This window comes from Notamacropus eugenii, chromosome 5, assembly GCF_028372415.1.
Source record: "Notamacropus eugenii isolate mMacEug1 chromosome 5, mMacEug1.pri_v2, whole genome shotgun sequence".
NCBI lineage: Eukaryota > Metazoa > Chordata > Mammalia > Diprotodontia > Macropodidae > Notamacropus > Notamacropus eugenii.
Window position 1 is genome coordinate 353,310,379 of NC_092876.1, and position 13,617 is coordinate 353,323,995.

Genomic DNA, 13,617 nt, shown 5'->3' on the forward strand with positions numbered 1-13,617 from the left:
TTTATTCTCTTATTTTTCCTCCAGTATTGCCTATGCCAGGCTCCTCACATCTGAGATTAGAGCTGTCCAGTAACCTCCCTAAAGCCATTTATATACTAGAGGAACTTTCCAAAGACTTTTAAGACCCTGCCATCAAAGGTTTAATAGGATCAGTCTCCATCTGACCTCTTTGCCTTCTCCATCCCTTAGGTAATCTAGACTTCATTGGCCTGGGGGCTAAAGCTGAAGCCAAATTGCTATTTCTTTAGTTGACCCTAGCTTCCTAGTGGCAGTTGCTTCCAATTCACCTACGGTCACAAAATGGCCTGCTCACACAGATTCAGGGTCTTTTAGACTTGATGGAGCATAGGGAGTTGCCACCTCCTACCCTGCCCTACCCTGCTGACCACATCCCTTTCTGTAAATGAAGATGAGGGTAGGTTTGGGAAAGCTTCATGTCTCTAAGGTAAGTGTTATATCCCTGTGCACTATCCTTCCTTACTAGGCTAAATACATGTTTTGTTAACTGTTCAATGGCCTCTGAGTGTTTCATTTCAGAATCAGATCAAAATCCTGGGGAAGCAGCCTGAGTCCCACCTACCATCCCCCTCTCCATTGCCCATCATGTAAATTTCATTTCTGATTATTTCAGAGCCCATTGTGTTTCATATCTCACAACCATACAACACCACTGGTGGAATATTGGTACTAAAAAGATGCACCTTTGTTCTAAGATAAGTTTGGGACAATCAAAGGAGTTTTGCAATTTCCTGAAGGCTACTCAGCCCTCCCTCTTCCTGATTAATCATGGGTCCAATATTCTTATGAATAATAATTTCCTAATCACTAATCGTTTTATGTGCAATACTAATTGTTGTATGACTTCTTTCCCCAATTAAAGCAAAAAGTTCCTGAGGGTGTTAGGAACATAAGATTTGGTATTAGGTGGAATCTGAGAGCTCTACTGGCCCCAAGATATCTTAGCTTTTGTGTGTGTGTATGTCTGTGTGTGTGTGTGTCTGTCTGTCTGTCTGTCTGTCTGTCATGATAAATATTCTGTGCTCAGGATGTTTTTAAATGTATAAGATTAAAAACATAGAATTACAAATAAAACTTGTTATATTGAAATTTGTCCACATTTTTTTTAAAATTCATGGATCTAAAGTTAAACCTCAAGTCCAGCCCCCTCATTTTGCAGATGAGGAAACTGAGGTTTTACTAAAGAGTTAAAATGACTTGCCTACAGTCACACAATAGAAGGGTCAAATTTCAAGCCCAGATCCTCCAATTTCAAATTCATCGTTCTTTACATCTTGCTATCTCTGATTCTTTTTATTTGGTTGTTGTTCTTCATTAATTTCAGTCATATCCGAGTCTTCATGTCATCTTTTGGGGTTTTCTTGGCAAAGATACTAGAATGCTTTGCCATGTCCTGCTCCAGCTCATTTTACAACTGAGAAAACTGAGGCAAACAGGATTAAGTGACTTGCCCAGGGTCACGCAGCTAGTAAGTGTCTAAGTCTCAAATCTGAACACAGGTCTTCCTGACTCCGAGTCTGGCATTCTACACACTATGCTATCTTCTTGCTCTAACTCAGTAATTCCTCATAATTCAAGGAACCCTAAGACATAGATAGATGAGAGAGAGAGAGAGAGAGAGAGAGAGACAGACAGACAGACAGACAGACAGATAGGTTCATAGCTGATTGGTCAATTGAGTGGCATTATTCCCTATCTTCTCCTACAATTAAATCAATAAAAGGCAACTCCTTTTTTCCCTAAGCAAGGTTGTTTATAGAAAACTGTGAAGTAGATTTAGGTTCCAACGATCCTCTGCCTCTCTCTTTCACCCCTGTGCCTATATGTGTCTGGACAGGAAGAAAAAAATTTCACACTAAGGTAATCAGTCTTCATAGATTATCTTTCTCAGAAATGTTGAGGAGTAGAAGAGAGAAAAGAAATAATTTTGCAAGAACAAGAGAAATTTGGTCTCCATAGGCCCTCCCCTACCCCCAGCTTCTTCCTTCTTAGCTCAGCATCCCTAGTCTTAATGGTTTATGTGCTGTGCTCAACTCCTTAGGATCTTGACTCAAAGTAAGCAGACCTTGGCATCCTTCACAATTTTACTCAGTGTCCGCTCTGACCCAGAACCCAGAAACCTCCTCAAAAATAACTAGCAAATGTCTTCTTTCACAGAGTTGTTGCATTCCATAGTTCCTCATCTGGGGGGCTCTTTAGTCTCTAATTATTTTTCAGCAAAGCTCCCCACCTGGCTGCTTTTAGGGATCCCCAAGGGATCCCCAAGAAGATAAAGGAAAAGACCTTTGAGATCATGTGACCCAATCCTCTGATTTTATAGATGAGGAAACAGAGCCCTAGAAAAGTCACAGGATCATAGACATAAAATTCAGCTAGCCTAACCCCTCTGATTTTACAAATGAGGAAAGACCTAAAGAGATCAAAGGATCATAGAGCTAGAACTAAAAGGGATTCCAACTGTCATGCAATCCAGCCCCCTTATTCTACAGATAAGGAAACTGAGGTCTAAGAACAATAAGCAACTCTCCCGACATCATACAGATTGCACAATGACAGAGCTGGTATTCAAAACCCAGGACTTTAAATCCAGAGATACTTCCACTGCATGAAGCTGCCTCCTTGTCTAGTCTTACCTGAGTTGGGGAGAAGGGCTTGCCAGAGGAGAAGGAGCCACCAATTCATTCAGTTGCTGGAGGAAGACCAGAGGAAGCAGAGTTGGGTCAGTCCAAAGAGCTGACCAGCTTTCAGATAAATAAGCAAAACCAAACATACCAGGAGATGTCTGTTGTGGGGCAAAAGAAAAAATGTAAATGTCAAATTAAGCAAAAACATTGTAGGTGGCAGGGGAGTGGGGGAAACAGGTTCCCTTAGCAAGTACAGATAAGGTAAGACAAGCCTCAGCAAAGACCATGACACGTCAACAAAAAAGACCACAAAGGCAAACATCTAACTATGTGGTTTAAGCCAGATGGCCTTGAATCGCTGTTACTCAATTCCCCGCTACTTCAGGCTACATTTGTCTATCAGTTCTCATCTAAACAATCAAAGGTGTTTGACATGCAATGTCTCTCTATCATCCAAGATGGGGAATTCAACAGCCTTGGGAAATTTTCCATATATTTTCCCCCATCTCATCCAGCTAAAAAAAATTTCCAGGTTTAAGGAAAACTAAGCTTTGAACAGTTCATGGGAAAGGCTCTGTGGAATGCTGGTAGGCAAATAAATAAGAAACACGTATGACGGGGAGACTTAGAGGGGAAAAGGGAAGGGAATAAGTATTTATAGAGAGCCTACTATGAGTCAGGCACTGTCCTAAGCACCTTTTCCACGTGTTATTTCCTTCTATCCTCACAACAGCCCTGCAAGATAAGTGCTACTATTACTGCCATTTTACAGTGGAGAAAACTCAGGCAAGCAGAGGTTGAGTGACTTGCCCAAAGTCACATAGCTGGTATCTGAGGTTATATTTGAACTCAGGTCTTCCTGACTCCAGACTCAGTGCTCTATCCATTGTACCTTGATTGTACATCCATTGTACATTGTACACTGTACATTGATGCCTTCAACCAGGGTGGTATGAATCTTGGATGAATAACTTGGATATATTTTTTCCCCTTCATTAAAGGTAACTGATTTTCTAACCTTTTTATAGACCTCTATGCAGTTCCTATGGGGAGGGAAATCAAGGAAAGGGGAGAGGAAAAAAGGGACAGTGTTTCTAACATGGTATAGTGGAAAGAGCATGAAACTTAAGAATGAGAAAATATACTAGAGTATGAGCTTAGCCACTTTGGAGAGGGGACATATTCTGTCCTTTCAGCCACCATGCAGTCTAACTTGAAAAGAGGGTCTCTCAGACCTCTAGCTGCATGGAGATGGTGAAGATGAACGTTAAAGACTGAGGGACAATGGTGATGCGTTGCTAAAGCATAGCACCTGCTCCTGGACTCTGAGCTTCATTTGCTCTAGGAGGCTTTTAGTGATCTCCTCTCTTCAGTGGAGGGGAATTTCAGTGGCTAAAAGGTAGTAGAGACAGGATAGGGCTCCATGTCCTACAGCCAGGAACCATCATCCTGCTGACCTTTTTAAATACTTAACTGTGAACATGAGAATCACCAAAAGCTGCTATGGCTTTTCTATTTGAGACAACCTATAATGAGAATTCTATGTCCCACACCCGATTTTGTCATTGTTATTGTGGTGACTTTTCAAATATGTCTAACTCTTCAAGATCCCTTTGGAGGGTTACTTGGCAAACATACTAGAGTGGTTTGCCATTTCCTTCTTCAGCTCATTTTATAGATGAGGAAATTTGAGGCAAATGGTTAAATTTGACACACACACTTAGTAAGCGTCTGAGGTTAGATTTGAACTAAGGAAGAGGAGTCTTCATGGAGGAGTATTCATGACTCAAGGCCCAGCACTCTATTCCCTATGCCACCTAGCTGCCTGATTTACTGATTGACAGAAGGTCTGTTATAAAACATTGAATTTCTGGGTTGTTTCTCCTCCTATTCCTGTGCTACACCTAGAAAGCTAAAGACAGAGGAAATGGACTCCAACCTGAGAGGGAGTTTTTTTTTTCTTTCTGACCTGAAGTGTGGAAAAAGGAGTGGGAGGAATTTGGAGGTTTTAAAGTTTGTTATCCTATTATCTTATCTAATTAAATAGCTTCATAGCCTAGCCTGGGAGTTTATTACTGTGAGGAAAAGGCTGAGTAGGGCTTGCAAGGGGCATGACCAGCAGATGGGGTGATAGCCTAGATTTTCTGGCTTCTTTCAAGTGTTAACCTAAAACTTGACTTTCAAGAAGCCTTTCCCTATCCTCCTTAATCTTAGTGCTTCCCCAGTTAAATTACTCCTATTTATCCTGTATATATTTTGTTTGTGCATGGTTCTTTGAGTGTTGTCTCTCCCATTAGAATAGACTATTTTCTACATTTCTTTGTATCCCTAGACCTTAGCACAATGCCTGACATATGGTAGGAGTTTAACAGATGCTTATTGACTGACATCATGATTGACACATACTCCCTTCCAAGTACCCAAGGTGCAGATGTCCATTGATTGGGGAATGGATAAATAAATGAATGCAATGGAATACTACTGTGATAAAGGGATAATGATATGTGAGATAAATAGAAAAGCATGAAAAAATTTACATGGCTGATGCAGAGTGAAGCAAGCAGAACCAAGAAAGCAATATACCCAGTAACCATAACAATGCAAATGAAAAAGAGTAACCGTACACCAAAAAGTAAAAAATGAGCATAACAAAATGACCAAGATAAAGTGTGACTCCAAAAAAGAGCTATGAGAAGACTGCCCCAGCCCAAACTCTTCATGAAGGTGGGAGGTCCATGAGTCTTACACGCTGCACATATTTTGGGGGTTTTTTAATGTATCCATTAGTTTACTATTTTCTTCTTTTAAAAAATACTATATGTTTCACTGGTTCTCTGGGAAGGGAAGAGAATGATTCTGAGGATAACCACAATGACTTAAGAAACAGAAAATATCAATAAAAGCTTATTTTAAAATTTTTAAAAGAAAAATAAGTACCCAGGGCATAGCAGTGGAGTACAAGGTACCAAATGGTTGATTCCTAACCACCTGCCTCAGTGCCCTCACCATTGGCAAGATTCAAGAAAACAACAGTTTTATACACTTGTGAGTCGTGACTGTAGGCAATTTACTTAGGCTCACCAAAACTCAGTTTCCTCATTTGTAAAGATAAGGAAAATAATGCTTAGACTATCCACTTCACTGGGTTATTGGGAGAAAAGGGCTGTTGTTAAGCTATATTGGAAGGCAGCTATATGATTTGGTAAAAGGGAGGAGAAAATTGGTTCCATTTGCATGGAACGGAGTAGAATGATCAAATCCTTGACTTTTAGAGCTTAGAGGGTAGTTTAAAAACAATCTAGTTCAAACCCTCCTTTTTAAAATAAAGAAGCTAATGCTCAGAAGCAGTACATCTATAGTAACAAGGAAGGTGGGAGGGGGGAGGTTTTAGGAGGAAAGATAATGATTTCCATGTTATACATAGTGAGTTTCAGATGTGTACTGGATATCCAGTTTGGGATATCTGAAAGGCAGCTGCAGATGCAAAATTGGAGATCAGCAGAGAGTTTGGGGCAGGATAGGTAGGTGTGAGAATTATCAGCAGAGAGATGGCATTCTAGTTTGATTTAACCCCTTAACACAAATTAGCTTTTACAAAGAGATGTTTACTGCAGATATAGAGGTCAAGAACAAACATACAAGAATTTCTCCCAGTACTGGGTGATACTCTTCCTTACATACCAGTCTCTGGAAGAGTAAGTTCAACACTTGGCTCATTCCCTAAATAGTATGAGTCCTACCAAACTCATGTCTAAGTGTGGCATGCCTCCTGGTGAGTCCTTCAGGTGGGCAGAGATCCCAAAGTTCACTCTTGAGGATAGTTCCATGCTCCTTGTGATAGTAAAGCTGACTTGGCTACAAAACTTGGTCTGCATTCTGACTTCCTGATGCATGTGACCCACTCTCCCCACTGGTTCCTTTCACCTAGAATAGAAATGAACCAATGAAAAGACCAAAGACTTGGGTTTGATCCTCAGGGCTTTATCACCTCTGAAGGAGAAAAGTCCATGAGATCTCTTCTCTTACAAGTCTCTCACCAGATACCTTTAGTGAAGGAAAAATGGAATAAAGCAGAGACAACGGAAGCAGAAACAAAAGAGAAGCCTTTTTGAAGGTGCCCATAGTTTTGGTTACTAGTTAGTCAGAAAAAGCTCCTTCCAACCATGTGGTTAAGTCAACCAGAATCAGTCTCTCCAAGGTACTTACTTTCCCCATAGTAATCACGATTCTTCTAGAAGCAAACTCTTTACCATCCTCCTGGATGCTCCATCCTGCTGGAGAGGTTGCATCAGGTAAGCAAACTGAAGAGATCTGCCCATCTGTCAGACCACTATTACGGCATAAGGGGAATAATATGCAATAACACTGAAAAGGTAGTTTGGGGGCAGGTTGTAAAGGGTTTACATGTCAGACAAAAGAGTTTGTGTATAATCCTAGAGCTAATAGTGAGTCACTGTAATTACTGGGATGGTGTGAGGCCAAGCAAAGTAGGATCTTAGACTGCTTTTGTTTTAGTGTAATCAAGAAGTATAATATTTGAATGTGATTAAAAAAGATCTTCCCCACCCATTGATGGGCCTGCCCATTGAGGGAAGCTTGATTAGGGGAGCTGTTTTATAGGAGGGTCCCAAATACCTTTTGTTTTTTCTATTGAGACGCTGGGTTGTAGGGTCATGCCCTCTGGCTCTAAAAAGTGTATAAATACTCCGTGGGTGAGGTTTTACTTTAGGGTTTAGTTTTTGGAAGAAGCTTTGTGTGCCAGAGGAGGCTCTGAGAAGCTGCTAAGCAGCCCTGAAGCTTCGAAAACCCAGATGTTGGGGGTTTCCTCTCTAGTAAGATGTATGTATGTTAATGGTCAGATAGTTTGAAAGTGCTGTCTGTTGATTTTTGATTTCTCTGAAATTTTTATTTTGATTTTTCTCTTATATCTGTGCTTGATTAAAGTTGTTGTTAACCCCTCAAAAGTTGCCTTTCCTTTTAGAGAAGATCAGAGAACCTGTGATAGCAGCCCCTCTGTGTATGTTGCAGTGCTTACTGATACAGGTGGAGAATGACATGATGAGATTTTTTTTTATTTGGGAAAATCACTTTGGCAGCTGGATTGAGTCTGGATTGAAATGCGAAGAGACTTGAGGCTGAGAGACTGATTAGAAGGCTATTTTAATAATCCAGGAGAGAGGTCACAAGGCCCTGAAATGGAGCCCTATGAGTGGAGAGAAGGAATCAGATTCAAGAAATGTAGAGGCAAAGATGGCAAGATCTGGCCATTGACTTGATAGGTGAGCTGAGTGAGAGTGAAAGCTCAAGAATGATGTCAAGGGTCTGCAACTCACTAACAGCTTAATAGAGCCTCTTTTTCCTCATCTCTAAAATGAAGGGATTGGACCAAACGACTTTGGTGGATCTACTCACACTAATCCAATGCTCTCCAAGCTCCAAATATCCTTGAATGTCTGGGGTCAGTGTCTTCCCATACAGAGACTAGTAGAGACTCAGAATTGTGCCATTCAAATATGGAGTCCATCAGATATCTGTCATCACTGTTCCTAAATGCTAAGATGACTCCATGTGAAAGTCTCTAAGAGCATCACACATTCAATTTCACCAGTTAGATACACCACCTGGGAATGTGCCTGCTTCCATGTACCACCCGAATCCTTATTCCCCTTGTGCTGCCTAAGAGGACAAGTCTAAAGTATCTGGAAACAGCAACCAAACTTGTGAAGATATTACCTGACAAATGTTCAAATTATCAAAAGAATTAACTTTGCAGACAGATCAGGATAGCAGAAAGAGCATCTCTGTTGCTGGAGTCAGGAGGTGTATATTAAAATCTCATATCTTGGGGTGTGCTGTAAGAAGTGATGAACAGGATGCTCTCAGAAAAACCTGAAAAGACTTACATGAGCTGATGCAAAGTGAAATGTACTGTGTGCAAGTTAACAGCAATACTGTAAGATGATCAGCTGTGAATAACTTAACTATTCTCAGCAATGCAGCTATCCATAACAACTCTGAAGGACTTATGATGAAAAATATTATCCATCCCCAGAGAGAGAACTAATTGTGTCTGAACACAGAATGAAACCTGCTTTTTTTACTTTATTTTTCTTGAGGGGTTTTTTCTGGTCTGTGTTTTCTCTCACAACATGACTGTTATGGAAATGTTTTGCATCACTACACATGTGTGACCTATATCAAATTGCTTGCCTTCTCAATGGGGAGAAGGTCTGGGGAGGGAGGAAGCAAGAGAATTTGGAGCTCAAAGTTTTAAGAACAAATGTTAAAAATTGTTTTTGCATGTAAGTAGGGAAAAATAAAATATTAAATAAAATTTACACAAAGAAAAAATAAATAAAATCTTTTCTCTGATGCTTTGCTAGCTGGGTCACCATGGGCAAGCCACTTAATTTTGCTGAGTTTCAATTTTCTCATCTGCTAAATGAGGAAATTGGACTAGACCAGGGGTGGGGAACCTGTGGCCTCAAGGCTAGGTTCTCAAATGAGGCCTCTGACTGGATCTAAATCTCTTTGTTCTTTGAGGTTTGAATTCAAAGGGCCACACTTGAGGACCTAGAGGGACACATGTAGTCTGGAGGCCACAAGTTCCCCAACCATGGGGACCACCTCTGAGGTACTTCCCAGCTCTAGCTCCATAATTCCCTCCTCCACAAGCCCCAATACAGACACAGACACTTCCTCAGGTTGGGCAAACTCCACCACAGTCGCTCACTGACTATAAGAGCCCAGAGAAGGCTCTGACTGATCCTTTATAGCCTCGATAGTAATTACAACAGTTAGCATCTGCAAGTCTTCCTCCAGCTTGCTCCTTCAGACATCAAAGTAGTTCTGGCTACAAAACCTGATCTGAATCCCTCCTCCCAGATTCCAAGTTGGGTGATACTTGGGGCTCATTTCCTGGACCAAAGTCCTTTCACCTAGCGTAGGCACAAACAATTGGAATAGAAACTAAAAACTGAACAGTGACTTAGCCACTCCCTCTTTAGTCTGTCACACTTTACATTCCGTCCTGCCTTTGCCTAAATTATCTGTTGAAATCCCAGTGAAAACCTCATTTTCTCATGGAACAACCATTCTCAGGGAGAAATTCTTTCACTCCCCTGAATTTCTCTAGCACTTATCTGTACCAATGGGATCACCTTGCCTTGAGCTGTAGCCATGTATGTAATTTCCCTAGCTTGAATGCCAACTTCTTTAGGACAGGAACTGGGTCCCATACTTCTGTTTTCCTCACAGTGATTAGCCTAGTGCCTTACATACAGGGAGCTAATCCCCACAATTCCATTAAAGCCAAGCAAATAAAAATGCCGGTCCATGCTGCCCTGGAAGCCATACAACCAGGCCATAGAGAAGACTGGTCAAATCTGTTGTCTGTTGCTGCCAAGGTTTGCATAAACAGACTCTTTGTTCCTAAGCATACCACCTCCTCATGTTGTTGGCACTTGATAAATGTCAAGTCATGAGATTTTTAAAAAATTAGATTCATTAAAAAAAAATGGACAAAATGCCTTCTTTTTGCTGTTTCTTACCAGCCAATCAAATCTGTAACTCAATCCATCTGCTGCACTATGCCTTTAAGATAACCAAAGAGAGAAAAAGAAAGAAAAGAATCCCAAACACTCAGAATTACGTAAATCATTTAATCTGTATGGCTTGATCTAGGCATGTAGATCCAATTCCAAGTCTAGCAGGTATTTGTTAAATGGTCACCATACTAAGTTTGCCCTCTCCCAAGCTGTGATTTCGTCAGTGTGAATGCTCCACAGATATGGACTGCAATCTCTTCAACAATCTTCTAGCAACCTGTACCACAGTTTTACAGGCTCATGGGATCAAATCTAACCCCCTTATTTTGCAGATGGGGAAACTGAGGCACAGAGAATGTGACTTTGGCCAAAGTCATATATCTGTCTATTAAGTGTCAGAAATGGGACCTGGATCCTGCTGACTCCAAGGCCAGTGCTCTATTTATTGCCTTTTGATGTAGTTTAAAAAATTAATAACTTTCTGACCAACCTTTTAATACTGAGCATCAATGAAGTTAGCTAGACCACTTTCAAACAGAAGATAATAGCAAACCACTGGGCCTGTCCTATATACTAAAATTCCCAGCTGAGGAGGGCCTGTCAGCACTTATCCTTTGACATAGTCCCTGAGAGGTAAAGGTCACTTCCACATTAGGCTGAGGAGAGAAGAACTCTGGTGGAGGGATGTAAAGATTCATTAATATATCCTTTCTGCCCTCAAAGAGCTTAGAGTTTAGGGGAGGGGAAGGAGAGGCTACAGCAAATATAGAAATCATTATTGTGCAAAATAGAATATGGTACATATATAAGAAAGGTACAAACAAAATGCTATTTGAGTTCCAAGGAAGAAAAAATAATTTTCAGTTGGGGGATGGGGAGGAAGGGATAAGGTAAGACTTTATGAAGGGAGTGGCAATTAAATTAGGTCTCAAAGCAAAGGTAGGCTCTAGGTATGCCAAAGAAATGTATTTGTCCTGATTTTGAGGGTCTCTTGACTCCTTATGGGGAGCCCGACTGGTGATTTCAACAAACATGCAAGGGCATTTCTATTTGAAGTCATTCAATCCAACTCCTCTCCATTTCCCCCCACCCCCGCAATTTTACAGATTTTCAAACAGAGGCCCAGAGAGAATAAGTGACTTAAGGATCCAAGTGTCCTAGTTTATGGACCTGAGACTAGAACTTGGACATCCTGACTCTAAGCCCAGCTTTCTCTTCAGTTCATCTCTCTGCCTTCTGCATTTTGTGCCTGAGGGTATAATCTGTGCTCTTTCAGAAAATAAGATCCACGAGCCAGCCAAATCTTGAAGATGCTATGGAGCCAGAGGATGGTAATGACAGAACAGAGTCTCCCCACAGAGCATCCTCCTGTGAGTCCATCTGGGAAGCCCCCTTCTGTGAGTCCATCTGGAGACATTCCTTCCCCCCCAACTACACTTTACAGAAAGTCATGTGATTATGGCTCAGCAGCAGGAGCAGCCCCCAGCTGAGTGGCACATCTGCATTTTTTTTTAAGGCAGGCTCCAATCTCACTGGGGAACCCAGAACCTTTCATGACAAGTCAGCAACCTTGCCACCCCTTTTTATAACGCTTGTAGTCGTAGAAAGAACCACAAGATTTAGATGTGGGTTTTCCCCAACTCTCAAGCTGCAGTAGCAGGAGTCTATCTGCCTTTGCTGCACGGTCAATAAGTTTTGGAGAAGGTGTGGTGGTGAGAATAGTGGATTTGGATCCAGGAAGAACTGAATTTGGGGCTTGAACACTGCCACAGACACTACCTGTGTGACCTGGGGCGACTCACTTAATCTCTCTGTGCTTCAGTTTTCTTATCTGTAAAATGAGAGGATTGGATTTGGTCTCTGAGGCCTCTTCTAGCTCTAAATCTGTGATTCAAGTAAAGCAATATAACACTTGGCCCATGTGTGGATTCAGTTTTCTTAATACGTGTTTGTTACAAGGGAAGGAAGGCTTCTGTTAGGGAGCAGTGGATGGGTTAATGTGAAGTGGTGAAGGAAGGAAAGATGGAAAAAAGAAGGAAGGAAGGAAGGAAGGAAGGAAGGAAGGAAGGAAGGAAGGAAGGAAGGAAGGAAGGAAGGAAGGAAGGAGGGAAGGGAGGAAGGGAGGAACAGAGAGAGGGAGGGAGAAAAAGAGGAAGGAAGAAGGAAGAAAGGAAGAGGGAAAGAAAGAGAAAGAAATCAATATAACATTAAAAATACATAGTAAAAAAAGCAAAAAATAAGTTAAGAAGGAAACACAAACAGGATAATGTTTTCCTGATTTAAATAAAGACATAGCTCAAATGCCATCTTCTATAGGAAGCCTTTTCCAGTCTCCCCAGGTGTTACTGCTTTCCCCTCTAAAGTTACTTGTATCAACTCTGCATGTCTCATATATGCATCTATTTAATTAATGTTGTCTTTTCCATTAGAATGTAATGTCCTTGAGGACAGGGACAATATTTTTTATTTTCTTTGTAACCTCAGCATTTCACACACTGCCTGACTCATGGCAGGTGCTCAAAAAATATACTGAATGACCAGTTGATGGACTGCTATTGTTACTTGATTAGATTCAGCATAGGTATAGTCTTTTAAAAGCTATGTATTAACCATAATTCACAGTTTCATATACAATTTTCTTTTTTGCCCTTTGTACATTGGAATGCTTGTATTTACTGATGATAAAGTTCCTAATAAAAAACAAAATATTAGAAAAGAGAAAGCAAGGTGCCACTAGAAAAAATGCAGACAAATGTCTGATCCACTAAGAATTTGGAAAAGGAGAGCTCACGAAATTTTTGAGGCTTCTGAAGAGCAGGAACCTCCCTGAAGTCTATAAGAAAGACCTAGAACTGTAGCGTCCCAGAGTAGAACCAGGATTGGGTATAAGGTGAACTATGGAGTGAAATAAGCAGATACCAGCATAACAGGGAGCTGGATGCTTCAGAACTGAGGGATGGTGGGGGATAAGGGCTTGGCTCTGGGAAGAGATGCCCAAACTCTCTTTGCAATCAGTGTTGGGGGATCCCTTCGCTCCCTTAACCACTGCAAGATGCCTTAATGGAAGAGTACAGCCCGCCAGTGGAGTAATAAGATAACTGCTCAGAAGCGTCTTGCAGAGAAAGCAACCTCAGGAAATAAAATGCTCACCATGAAAGGAATGTTTATGTTGCAAGGCTTATTAATAAATCAGCAGGGCTACAGGGCATTTAGCTGAAGCTGTTCTCTGAAACAAGGCTATAGGACAAGGCAAGGGGGAAAGATTGGGACAGGAAGCCCCTGACTCTTATTTGTCCAAGTTCCCCTGGGTCAAGCGACTCGGATTGTGACTTGAAAAGGCTGCCAAGGGTCTCAGTGGACTGTGGGAAATGCTTTCTGGTCTAACCAGCTGTGAAAACAGGGAACAGAATCCCAGTGGAAATCAGAAT

At 41.2% G+C, this 13,617-nt stretch overlaps 1 protein-coding gene across 1 annotated transcript in view; it reads right to left on the bottom strand.

Moving 5' to 3' along the window:
• Positions 1 to 2,835, bottom strand: part of TIGIT (T cell immunoreceptor with Ig and ITIM domains) — a 31,954-nt gene extending 29,119 nt beyond the window's left edge. Inside the window, exon 1 of the mRNA XM_072613948.1 lies at positions 2,652 to 2,835. Within this exon, the coding sequence (XP_072470049.1) occupies positions 2,652 to 2,700 (49 nt within the window). The 5' untranslated portion in view covers positions 2,701 to 2,835. The remainder of the gene's footprint in view (positions 1 to 2,651) is intronic.
• Positions 2,836 to 13,617: the final 10,782 nt, after the last annotated feature.